Below are 13,599 nucleotides of genomic sequence, written 5' to 3'. Positions count from 1 at the left end.
TATTAAATTTAATGACTGTTAGTCGATACTTACTTTTGATTAATGAAAAGGTTTAAAAATAATTTTTCATGATATTTTAGGTTAAATTAACTTATTAAAAAATAATATATAATAAAATATATTATTATAATTTATTAAAATACTTAATATTTATTCATCCTTTTTTTACTACTTGTTTATCACAGCCAAACAAATTATAATTTTAAGGCTACTAATTTTTTTAATTTAAGATATTTACTCTTTACTTTTTCCTCTATTTCAAAGTATTCTTCTAAATTGATTTGGTTTTCGCTTTTATTATAAATTAAAAAAATTAAATAGAATAAAATTTTTAACTTAAAATTAATAAAAAAAAATTAGAGAAAAATAAATAAAATAAAAAAAGATTATAACAAATTAAAATAGTTAAATTATTTAAATTCATTTTTATGACTAAAAATATCACATTCCAAAACAAATAAAATGTATTTACTGAAAACGAAAAGTCAAATTTGAGAGATTAGTGCAATTTGCTAAAGCAGAATCCAAGCCTAATGCATAAATTGTGCTAATTTATTTCTAACTTTTTAAATTATGATGAAAATAAAAAAAATTAATTAGTAATTTAGAAAGAAAAGATGAAGAAAAAATATAATAAGAAACATATTAATTAATAATAATAAAAGCAAAATTTGAATTAAAAAAGGAGTTAAATTAAAAAAGTTTGAAAAATAAAACACAAGTAAAATAAAAAAGAAAATCAAGAATCAAAAAAGGAATTAAACAAACAAATTAAAAGAGTTAATTATATTGTTTTTAATTCTATTTTATAACTAAAAATATCATAATTAAAGCAAATAAAAATGTTTATACTCAATACTAATTGTCAAATTATAGAGATTAGTGCAATTTGCTAAAGCAAAATTTAAGACTGATACACTTTAATAACCAATATCATTTTCTCTTTTTAAATATTGAAGAAAAAATATATAATTAATTTGTTAGAAAGAAGAATAGGATAAATTAATTAGTTAGTAATAATAAAAGAAAAATTTAATATTAACAAATAAGTTAAATTAAGAAAGATAGAAAAAGAAAAAACTCAAGTACATAATTTCTTTGGAAAAATAATATAATAATAAATTGTAAGTTAAAATCTTTAGAAAGTATTAATAATAATAATAATATTTATAATTAAATATACCTCAGATCAATTTCGAGAACCTAATGAGATTAAAGAGAAGAGTTTAAAAACTTTTTATATTATCAAAAATAAATTTAAAGCTAATTGATAAAAAAATAAATAATTACTTCTTCTAATTTATATTAATTTTTAATTAATTATATCATTTTTTTTTCTCAAAAATATTGAAGAGCAATTATTGGAAATTTAATTAATTTTTCGTGGATAAAAAGAACAAATAAATAAAAATGAATTTATAAACTTGCTTTTAATGAGAGATAGACATCACAAAAAAGTTAGTGTAAATAAAATTCATTATTTAATATTAATAATTCTATTTAAAATGTGTACTTAAAAATATAGTAAGAAATAGAGAAAAGTAATTAATTAGTCACACGTCACGTTGAAAAAATTCAAGTTGTTCTTAAATTTTAAAAATTATTTTTATTTTGTAGATTTTTCTATTTTATTCCAGCTAATGTATGTAGTTCTTCAATAATTAAAACCAAATTTTCTTTCATAGTTCAAAGTATGTATGTATGTATGTATGTATGTATGTATGTATGTATGTATGTCTTTATTTAAAAATATGGTAAATAAAAATTTTTATAAGCAAAAATATCTAATTAATTTCTCTACTTTTAAAAATACCAAAGAAATTTGATTAATTTATTGTATATAATGAATGATTTTCAAAATGTTAGAAACACCATTTTATTTTTCCAAAATGATATGTAAAAATGTTTTTTTTAGTTCGTTTTGAAAATAAAAGAGAGTTCCAACTATTTTGAAATAAATAATATGATAAATGTGCTAATTATTTAAGTGATCATATGGAATTCATACTTGAAGAAAATTATGGTAAAAAATTATTTTATTTGGTTAAAGTAATATTAATTTATTTAAATTTAATAAATTTTTTCAGAAATTAAAAAAATAAAATTTTATTTTTGGATTAGCCTGTTTTGTTTTGCAAAAAAACAATCATAATTCATGTTGATATTTAGAATAAAAATATTATAATATCAAGATCTAAATAAATAATTTCAATTTTCAACAAAAAAACTTTATAAAAAATGTAAACTCCACTTTTTTGATAGATTAACATGCGAATATAAATTGAAAACTCATTTTGATTCTTTAAACAAGTTTTATTTGATAACTTTCTGTTTAATAAAATCTAGTATTGACTTAGATTCATCTTCTTTATCTTCTTTGAGTCTAGAATCTACTTTTTTCAAAGGACTAGTGTTAGTACTTTAAGATTAAACAACCCTTTTTATTTTAAACTCGCTTATGCCTCCAAATAATCCTTCATTTCTAAAAACTATATTGTCTTTTTTATTTTCATTTGATATTTTACTGTCATTATTTAATTTACTAGATTTTGAATCTTTCAAACTTGAGTTTTTAATATTTTAATTTTTTTAATTTTTGTTTTAGTTTTAAATTTATTTTTATGAATTAATTTTGATCTCATTTTCTTCAAAAATTTGTTATTATTGCTGAGCTTAATTAGATTTCTAGTCCTAATTTAATTCTATTATTTTCAAAGAATTATCTTCCTTTTACCTTTTACTTGAATTTAAAACTATATCACTTGTTCTACTTCTATCACTCTTTTACTTAGTAATAACTTATGTGATAACTTTTTCTCCATTAGATTCATCAATATCCTCAATAACTTCTTTTTAAGGATTTTATTACATTTTTTAAAGCTTTTATTTTATTGATAGTTTTTTCTTTAATCCCCAAGAATTAGATTCTTACTCAATCACCTTAATTAGATCAAGTGAAGTTCTTTCAGTAATATTTTTTGGTTGAATATTTCCATTGTTGCTTTTTAATAACTTATCATTAACATTCTCTATAACTTAAGATATATGCTGCTACTTCTATTCATCTTCTTCCTCTTACTTAGATTTTACTGTATTATTTTAAGAGCTAACTTCTGCCGAATTAGTCTGATTCTCCAAAGACTTTTTGTTTGTTATGTCTTCTTATTCCTAAGCAAATTATACTTTTTATTCATCTTTTTTTTTATTTCTTTTTTTTCTTTTCAAAGGTGATTTTGCTTGATTTTATTCCAGCTATTTACCATAAATTGAAAGTGGGAATCCCATGTTTTCACTGTTTTCATCATACTCATAATCTTCTTTAAGGATAGACTATGCTTTGACATTTGATGAATTTAGATTGAAATCTTCTTCATCGCCTTCTTATTAATTGTATGACTTAGAAACTGAAGATTGATTTTAGTTTTCTAACTAGGATTTATCAATCTCTATTGTACATTCTGGATGAACAATGTTTTTTCTTGTACCTGTAGCTTGGATTGAAGGACCTTCTATTGATTAGCAACTTGACTGTAGATTCTAATTTGTTTAGCCAATTTGCAATACTTTCAAGTGATTATTCTTCGTATGTTATTTCACAGGCGAGTTTTACTTATCAAAATCATTTTTTTCTTCTATCCTCAGTGGGACATTTTAAATATTTTTTAAAACATTTTTTTCAAACAAAACAGACTGGTTATCAGCTGATTAATCAGCAGAATCTGATTATTTTTCTGAGTTTATTTTTATAAATCTTTTTGAGAATTTAAGTTTTTTGGTTATATAAATCTTTAGCATCATTACAAGTTCAAAAACTGCATATATAAAGTTAAACAAAAATAGAATGATCATTTCAACAAATATTAACCAGCCAAAAGCATTATAGTTAGCTTCATTTTCTTCAGATTTAGCCATGATTAAAATAGTTAAAGGAATAGAGCAAGAGAGGATTTCATTAAAAATATTGATGTAATTATAATTTTTTTATTTAAATGGCTTGCAAATAATCAAGTAAATAACAAAAAGTAATTTTGTTATGATCATAATTACCATTTAAATCACAATATTGCTAGTAAAAACAATTACAAACACATTTGAAAATTTGAAAAGTAGCATTAAGGTGTAATAATTTCTAGCAAATTTATTGTCTTTAAAAAAATATAAAAGCGTTCTCAGAGGATGGGGATAATCTATAGTTTTATTTTTTTTTACTTTCACCCTTATAAAATATTCTCCAGCTCCTTTATCTGAAGTATCTGATTTTTTTTCATTAAGTTATAGGAAAGATAATTTGATTATAATCCCAAATACTACAAGCATAGTAATTAATATGTATACAAAATTTAGCCATCCAAACACATCCAAAGTTGCACTAAAATAGGCACTGAGAAAGATAAACTAAAATGCCTCTTGTGATGTCCTTAAAAAAGCTTAAATTGGAAGAGTATACTACAGTAGTACCCTTACTTTTTCTAATTTATTTTGCTAATTATACTTTACTTTCATATGAATTACTGCTAAATTGAGTATGAGCACAATAAACCAAGAAGATATATTTATAACTAAAGTGAATATGAATTTTTTCCACACCTAAGGAGCTTCTCCAACTTCTTAAGATTGCAACAACTCTGTCTTACTTATTAAAATTCTTGACTAGATTAAAAGTAAAAAATTAATAAAAACTCTTAATTTTTATCAAATATTAAAATTACTTTGTCTTTTATTTATGTGGAAGTTTAACTTTTATTTTCGAAGATTTGATTGCTTTAATCTGTGGAAACACTCTCAAATAAATAATGTAAGTTTAAAGGATAAGTAACATTAGCAAATTTAAGATAACCAGTGTAATATGAAGCTTCTATTAATTGATGGAAAGAAAATGCAGAGGTGCTGAGTAATCCAGTAATGATAGAGCAAGATAAAGAAGTCAAAAGAGAAACAAAAATAGACTTACTCATAGACGTAGCTATAATAGGAAGCTATGAGCATTCATGAGAAAATGTTTCCATATAACCTTATTTGCAGTTGCACTATCCATTTAAAGGTTCACCTTCATTATAAATTGATCTTTCAGAAGTGCATTTAATGCAATCAAATTAGGTTTGTCCTTTGCACTTAATGCAAGAATAATGACAATCTTTTAAATGTAAAGTTAAAGAAATATAAACAAAAATAAATAAATAAATAAAATTTTACTTTTGCAAACTCCATTTTCGAAAAAAGTGTAAGGTGGACATAATTCGCAAGACATATTTTAGTGATTTACTATATATTGGTCTGGACATTGGGCAACACAAGTTTTCTTTTCAATTCCTTAATTTTCTATTGAGGGAGCATGATAAGTATAAAGACCTTTTGAGCATGTTCTACACTCACTCTCAGACGGTCCATAACAGTCCTCGCAATTTTAATGACATTTTTAACAATCATCAGTTACTTTAATTTAATCTGAATTCTTTAAATTTGGGTCTTTATAGACAGCGTAATATCCTAATGGACAAGTATCTAAGCAACTAGTTCCAAGAAGAAGGTGAGAAGAAGTGCATTAAGTGCACTCCTTATTGGTTGGTCCTGTACATTTTTGGCATGATGAATGGCAAAACTAGCAATTTCTTGTTAATTAATTTGCAAATCTATTTGATTTGTATTGTGTGCAATCTTCAACACATTTTAATATTTCAAGGTCTTTATATAAATTTTGAGGACAAGTATCAGTGCAATAATTTTAAAATAAGAAATTAGGTTCTCTGCATGAAATACACTAATCTGGGGATCCACCATAGCAAGTTTAACACGTTTTATCACAAGGATCACAGGTAAAAGTTATATAATTTTCATAATATCCATAAGGACATTTTTTTGTGCACATATTTCCTAAGTATTTAATTTAATGAATAAGCCTGAGTAAATAATTAATTAATTTTAATAATTTTGAAAGAATTCTTTAAATTTTCATGTAAGTTTAATAATAAATATAAATTTAAATATTTAAAATTTTTTTTTATAAAATTTAAAGCAAAAAATTCCTTTAATTTTTTAGGTTTTATTATAAATTAAATATTTATTTAAATGCTTAATTTTTTAAATTAAATAAAATAACTTCAATTTTACTCTAAAAATTATCTTTAAATCATATTTTACTCTTAATTTTTATACAATTTAATTCAAAAAATCAATCATTTTAATGAAAGAAAAATTATTGTTTTGAAAAAATAATTTATTTAAATAAAGTTTGTTTTTATATTTTTTAAATTTTTTTTATAATTTTAAACCAAACAATTTTTATTTTTGAAAAATTAAAAAAAATAAAATATTAATTACTTTTTTCTAAAAATAGGTAGTTTGTTGAACATTTCTTGCAGCTGGACTCATCTGATCCAAAACATTCTTTGCAAGCAATATTGCAATTTTCACATTTTCTAGTAATATTATTGGGATATTAATTAGACTGAGTACAAGAAAGAATGCAATCAGGATTATTTTCTTCTGAGTAGTAAGGGTCAGGACATGTTGATACACACATTTTTTATTCTTTTAAATGGTAATAGCCATAGGCACATTTCAAGCAATCTGAGGGAGATCCTCCATCACATTAAGTACAGCTTAAAAACAAAAGAAATTATAAAATTTAAATAATTTAATTACTTATTTACTTATCAAAGCATGGATCACAAGTTCTTTATTGATCATTTTTGTAATATCCAGATGGACATAAATCACAAGTACTATCAAGCAAGTAGTGTCCTAAATTGCACTTGTAGCATTAAGAATAAGAAGAACCATAACACTGAGAGCAGTTACTATGACAAGCTCTACATAAATTTTCATATTAATTTCCATAAGTTCCAAGAGGACATTCCTAAACACAGTTCATATTAACTTAATTTCCATATTATTTGTTAGGACATTTAGTATAACATGTATTTTATCCTAAAAACTGCTTACTCTTACACTTTGTGCAGTCATTTTCAGTACCAGCTTAGCATTCTAGACAGTCTTTTATTTTTTGATAAAGTTCATAAATTGAAAAATATTTTTAAAATTTTACTATCGTGACATTTTTTGCAAATATTGTCAGTTTTATCTGCATAAAAACCATCTTTGCACTATTTTAGGCATTAACTATCTTATAAGAATAAATCTCCAGCACATTTCTCACAATTACTAAAACCTGATGCTTTGCAAATAGGGCAAAATGCTTCACATTTAAGACATTTTTTGCTAACTGAATCACCATAATATCCTTAAGGGCACTCTTCTAAGCATTACTTTGTTTCCTCTAACCCAAACAAATTAGAAAGACAACTGTCAACACACTAGTTTACCTGTAAATATTTACTTGAAGAACACTCTATGCAACCTAATTTTGTACCATCCTTACATTTTAAGCATTCTGAATTACAAGTACCACAAACGCTGTTAAAAAATTTATTTAAAAATAAGTAAAAAGATTTAAATTTAAAATAATTTTATCAACTTGTTGGTAGTGTCAGGATATTCTCCAACTATATCGCAAGTTGTTTAACAAACAGTTCCTTTCAAAAATCTACCAGAAGGACATGATTTGCAACTATTTGGACCAGCAGATGAACATTTATAACAAGTACTATCACAAGGAGCGCATTCATGAGTTGAAATATCTGGATAAGTTTAATCTGGACATGTCGGATTACATTTTTTATCTTTTAAAAATAACGATCCAGAGCAACTCCTGCACTAATCGTCATTAGGCCCTTCACAAGTTGTACAATTTAAGTTACAAGGCTTACATGTTTAATCTTTTGTGTCTCCATATTAATTTGAATTACATGCAGCACAAACATTCCCTTTCAAAAACCCAACAGCAGGATCACAACTTAAACAATTATCTATATCTCCAGCGAAACAAGTTAAGCAATTCATGTGACATTTCTGGCAAAAATTAAGCCCTTTGGAAGCGTCTTTGTATTTAAACATTCCATCAGGACATTTATCCTTTAAACAGTCATTTTATTTTTCTAAATAATAATAATCCCCATTACAAGATGTACAAAAAGTAGGACTTCCTAAGCAAGTATTGCATTTTTAATCACATTTTCTACACATTTTGTTAGGAGTATCATTCCAATACCCATCTGGGCAATTTTAATAGCATGTTCCATCCTTCCATAAAAGTTTTATTTTGCATTCGGTACCTAACATAAAATGAAACAAATATTATTAACTTATTTTTAGAAAAATATTTAATAATAATAATTGTCCACTATAATTTCATTTTAATTTAAAAATGTTTATTTATTTTGTTTTTTGAATTTATTTATTTATTTTTTAAATGAATTTATTCTCATGAATATAGCATGCAAAAGAAAATAGTAGGTCAAGCAAAATATCATAAAATTGATTTTAAACTAGCCTAATCAAAACTTTTTTATTTTTGTTACACAGTAGATATTTTTTATTGATTTTTTAATAATTAAATAAGAAATGCATTTAATATTTGTAGAATATTTTACAATAATCTGGTTGATCATCTTTACAGTCAATACAGTTAATATTGCATCTCATGCATTTTTTATTTAAAGTATTCTTATAATACCCTTAAGAGCACTTAGAAACACAACCACCTACAAAAACTCCACCTCCAATATCATTTCCATCAAGATAAAAGCCATCTGGGCATGATAAGCACTCTTAAGATAGATCTCCAACGCAAGTTTTGCAAGAAGGATGACATTTCATGCATTCTTTTCTAACTTAATCTATAAAATAGCTTTCGTCTAAGCATTTATCTTAACAAATAGTTTTTCCATAGTTTGGATGAGTTGAAGGTACATCTGGAGCAGCATAAGTCTACTTATAAAGATTATTCGCACATGTAATGCAGTTATAGGGACCTGAACCAGAGCAATCTTTGCATGTAGAATCGCATTTTTTGCATTCAGTACAAATTGGATCATTGCATGGAACATTCTTAGATACTGTATAATATCCTTAATTGCATTTACAAAATCCTTATTAAGAACTTGTAATAGGGCAATCTTTTTTGCACTTTTATCCTTTCTTAGCATAATAAAACTCTGTAGGGCTGCATGTGCATAAAATATAATCTTCTTTATACTTGATGAATGTAGCATTGTCCCAGCAGTTCAAGCAATCTAATTAATTTTAAATTCATTAATTCATTTAATTAATTAATTTTTAATTTATTTAATTAATTACTAAATGATTCAGGTCCCAAAAGACATTAATTGCAAGTAGGATTACATGGATCAATTAATAGCTAAAAACTATTTTTTACATTAAAACAATTAAAAGTAAAACAAAAAATTTGAATTTAAATTTATTTTATTATTTGAAGATGAAATTTTTACTTATTAATCCCAAAACTTTCATCATCTGCTTTACCATCAAGATTTGAAGTAAAAACTGCAGTGACAGCTCTTTCATAATGAGGATTATTTTCTAGAGTTTTATCATATTTTCTATCTAAATATGCTTATTTATTTAAACCTGCCCAATTACCTGTTGCCCCGCATAAATTGTCATCGTAAGGAGAATGTTCTCTTAATTCTTTGATCTCTATGTTACCAAGTTTCATAATTAAATACTCGGAGTCCCATCTATAATTTTATGATTAAAGTTTAATTATTTTTAGTCTTGAAATTAGTAAAAATTAAGTACGAATCAATCAGCCAGAAAGTGACTTTTATATATATAGACCAGTGGTGAGGCAAAGTAAAACTCCTTGATATTTATGCGTTTTCTGCCAAGCAATTGTATCCTCCCAAAATTTATGTTTTCCCGCAACGGGTGACTGAATATTTTGTTTTAGGACATTAAGTATTAGTAACTGTCCATGATTTAGCTTCTTCTATATCCCAATCATCACCCATAAATGCCTCAAAGCCAACATAATAAGCAGCTAATGAAAAAAATATGCTCTATTGATATGAAATTCAAGTTTTTAAAAAATGCTTACGCTTTGCAATGAAAAAAAGGCTACAAAATAATAAAAATTGATGAAAATTAAGAAGACTCATTGTAGCAAATATAAATAGTTTTCTAATTAAAATGTAATTAAATTACGCTTTTATTTAATATCAATTTACAATTATTTGCTTGATAATATAGATAAAGAAATAAATATTTCTTCAACTAGAACTAAATTTTTAAGCTCAATTTACTAATCAATTACTTACATTTTTTTCATTTATATGATGATGACTCTAAAATTTTTTTTTTTTGCTTTATTTACTCCAAATTCAATTTACAAACAAGATAGATATCCAATTATTAGTTAAAATCACCATTATTTATTATTCTTTTTTTACCACATATTTTTAACTTACTTTCATTATTAAATATCAATTTGCTGTGTATTTATTTAATCATCCTTAAATTCAAATCTTTTTATTAGAACTAAATTTTTAAGCTCAATTTACTAATCAATTACTTACATTTTTTTCATATATATGATGATGATTCTAAAATTTTTTTTTTATTTATTTACAAAAAAAATTCAAATTCAATTTACAAGCAAGATAGATATCCAATTATTAGTTAAAATCACCATTATTTATTATTCTTTTTTGAACACATATTTTTAACTTACTTTCATTATTAAATATCAATTTGCTGTGTATTTATTTAATCATCCTTAATTTCAAATCTTTTTATTTCAAAAAAAATATTTTATCCAAAAACCAGCATTAAAAAAAGTTAATTTATTTAATTCGTATTCATTCAAAAATAAATCAAATTATGATAAAAAATGGAGAGAAATTTCAGTATTTTTTATGAAAATTCATTTTAGAAATTATTATTAAAATAATATTTTTTTTTTCTAATATAAAATTAATAAAGTAAAATGAGTATATTTAGTTTAAATTTGTTAATTGTTTGATATAACTAGAAATACTATACAGATAAACACTAATTAATTAGGATATTTTCAATTTATCTTCAAGTAGATTTTAACATAAAGATTTATCAATTTTAATGTAAATAAAATATAATATTTTTTTTGTTTCGATTTCTTAAATTAAATTTACAATAAAAAAGTAATTTAGTTAAATTAGGATAATATATTTTTACTAAAAAACAAACTACTACATTCTAAATAATATTTTTATTTTTTATATATAAAATTGTTTTGGTTTGAAAAAATTTGATGAAAAAAATCCTCAATGAAACTTTGAAGGTGTATACTAATTAAAATGAAAAAAATATTTTAGATAATTAATTAATCGAATTTTAATTTGGAAGTATATGTTTGTTTACTAAAGAAATATCTTTTTATTTGATTTTCTCTGTTCTATATCTAAATTACTTCCTTAGAAATAGTTTTACATTAATAATCAATCTTTTTAGATAAAAAAATAATGAGTAAATTTTAAAATAAATATTTTAAAAATTAAATAATTTTGCTTAATAAACTTATAATTTAAAAATTATATTTGAAAAAAGAAATTCTTACAATTTAAAATGAATGAACATAATCTTCTTGATTTTTAAATAGAGTTCTTTAAATATTAAACTGCAACACTTGAAGTAATTTGATTGTCTCTAATTCAAACAATTATTATTAAATGAATAAGTAATATATGGCTTTATTTTAAAAAGTAACTTACACTAGATATAGAATTAAATAGTGTAAATGAGGCATGTTCTTTAATCCTTATGCTAAAAAAATGCAACCTCCATCAGTAATTTAGTTATCACTTTTATTAAAATAAACACTTTATTTTAAATAATTTTATAAAGTTTTTTAATTTTTACTAGAAATTTAGGAGAAGATACTTTAGGTTTATAAAATTCGGCAAAACATCTTTTAAATATTGAGTTCCAAAATCATCTATTTCTGAATTCCAGCTTTTTATTTAGAATAATTTCTTTTTTAATTTCAAATTTTTTCAAAATTAAAAATAATTACTAAATTTTTAACTTGAACTTTTCTAAATTTTTTATTTATGCAGCTGAGTTAACAACATAATACAAACCATTACTCTTAACTTAATTTCCCCTTTACATAAAAAATAAAGTTAGTTGAATGTTTATAATATTATCATTTTATACCATGTATCTATCTTTAAATTACTTAAATGAGTTAATTTTTGAGCAGATTATGCAATATGCCACATCTACTCATCTTTGACATCATTATCACTATTTAAATTCAAATTGATTAAATAAAATATAAAATTTAAATAAAATTTATATTACTGTAAAATTAAATGTAGTCTACTTAAGAAATTTAAATCTCCCATTTACTTAGTAAAGCATAAAGAAATTTCATTTGTAAATTTAATTTAACTTTTTATTCATTAAAAATTAATTCATTTATTATTTCAAATTTAATTTTCATACTTTAATCTCAGAGTTAAACTTGAAAAAGGACTAAGCTTAGTTATGCAATAAAACAATAAGTTTACTCCCTCAATAGACAGTAAAGAATACCTTAATTTTAAATTATTTTGTCTATTTTTAAAAGAAAAATAATGAAAAAAATAACTAAAATACTTTAGCTTGATTTCAAGTTTATCTTTTTGCAAAAAATCTTGCTTTGCTTATTTAAAAGCATAATAAATGATATTCAGCTCATCTTTGCTTTCTTTTTTCCAAACATTTTATAAATCTGAATACTCTATTTTCCATTTTTGATCTTACTTAACCTTTTTCAAAAAAGTAAATAAATAAATTAGCTAATTAAAAATATCTAAACTTAAAGTTTTACCATTCCTTCAACCCTGTTTAAAACCATTCCTTATTAATAATTTAAAAAAAATTTATATAATAATTTAAAAAATATAATTTACTTTATTTGTCTTTCATTTCTAAAATATAAAATTCGAAATTATCAGATTAAGCATTCTGAGGAAGAAAATACTATTAGGACTAAAGAGAATCTAAATTATTTAGCTTTAGGCTTTGTAAGAATCTTTAATGCTCCTTTTTTAGCTCTTCGATTGGAGAAGTAATCGAGTCAATAAATAAGTTCACTCTGAAAATAGAAGAGTCATACTCTAAGAATATTCCATAGTCATTGACTTAAATGAATTTAAGTTCAGATAAATCTTTGTATTTTTATTTAAGCAACTCTTATACTCTTTAATAAAATTTATCAGGTTATAAATTAAATTTATTTTAAAATCCTTTCATTTAAATCGTGTCTTCTTATTTTTCTAATTCTTATATCATTTTAAAGTGAAAATTATTTATTAAAAAAAATTATTTATTATTTATCAAACAATTAATTAATTAATTCTTTAATTTATTTAATTTATTAGGTTGGTTTTTTATTCTTCTTAATTCTAAGTAAAATAAATGAATATTTCCTTCAATATTAATATTATAAATTATGTGAATTGGAATTATAAAAAATAAATTGAATACATAATTTTAATTTAATTGTTAATATTCTAAAAGTAAACAAATTTTATTCCATCCCTATTTTAATGCTAATCCAAAATTTAAAATATATTTTTTTATGCTTTTTATTTTATTTATGCTTATTAGATTTAAGAATGTTTCAAAAGTTTCATTTTAAAAATTAAATTAATGTAAAATTTCTAAAAAATAATTAAAAGAAAGGAAAGAAAGAAAAACTATTAAAACCATTTAATT

General features: G+C 22.7%; 2 protein-coding genes across 2 annotated transcripts; both read right to left on the bottom strand. All coding sequences in view use genetic code 6, as the record gives it.

Annotated features, from left to right (window-relative positions):
- Positions 1 to 2,289: 2,289 nt before the first annotated feature.
- Positions 2,290 to 10,177, bottom strand: TTHERM_00077020 (hypothetical protein; the record flags this gene model as incomplete). Its single annotated transcript, XM_001015643.3, has 12 exons — positions 2,290 to 4,650; positions 4,710 to 5,134; positions 5,194 to 5,871; positions 6,319 to 6,599; positions 6,651 to 6,993; positions 7,046 to 7,413; positions 7,475 to 8,171; positions 8,490 to 9,131; positions 9,196 to 9,263; positions 9,348 to 9,596; positions 9,658 to 9,898; positions 10,063 to 10,177. The coding sequence occupies 12 exons, from the start codon at positions 10,175 to 10,177 to the stop codon at positions 2,290 to 2,292; spliced, it is 6,468 nt and encodes a 2,155-aa protein (XP_001015643.3).
- Positions 10,178 to 11,333: 1,156 nt separating this feature from the next.
- On the bottom strand, positions 11,334 to 13,173 carry TTHERM_000077019 (hypothetical protein; the record flags this gene model as incomplete). The annotated part of the gene is made up of 11 exons (XM_012797561.1): positions 11,334 to 11,338; positions 11,453 to 11,541; positions 11,607 to 11,696; positions 11,755 to 11,847; positions 11,909 to 11,998; positions 12,052 to 12,141; positions 12,199 to 12,288; positions 12,343 to 12,432; positions 12,496 to 12,647; positions 12,710 to 12,738; positions 12,792 to 13,173. The coding sequence occupies 11 exons, from the start codon at positions 13,171 to 13,173 to the stop codon at positions 11,334 to 11,336; spliced, it is 1,200 nt and encodes a 399-aa protein (XP_012653015.1).
- Positions 13,174 to 13,599: the final 426 nt, after the last annotated feature.

Source organism: Tetrahymena thermophila (assembly GCF_000189635.1).
Source record: "Tetrahymena thermophila SB210 genomic scaffold scf_8254650, whole genome shotgun sequence".
NCBI lineage: Eukaryota > Ciliophora > Oligohymenophorea > Hymenostomatida > Tetrahymenidae > Tetrahymena > Tetrahymena thermophila.
This window is presented reverse-complemented; position numbering and strand designations above follow the sequence as displayed.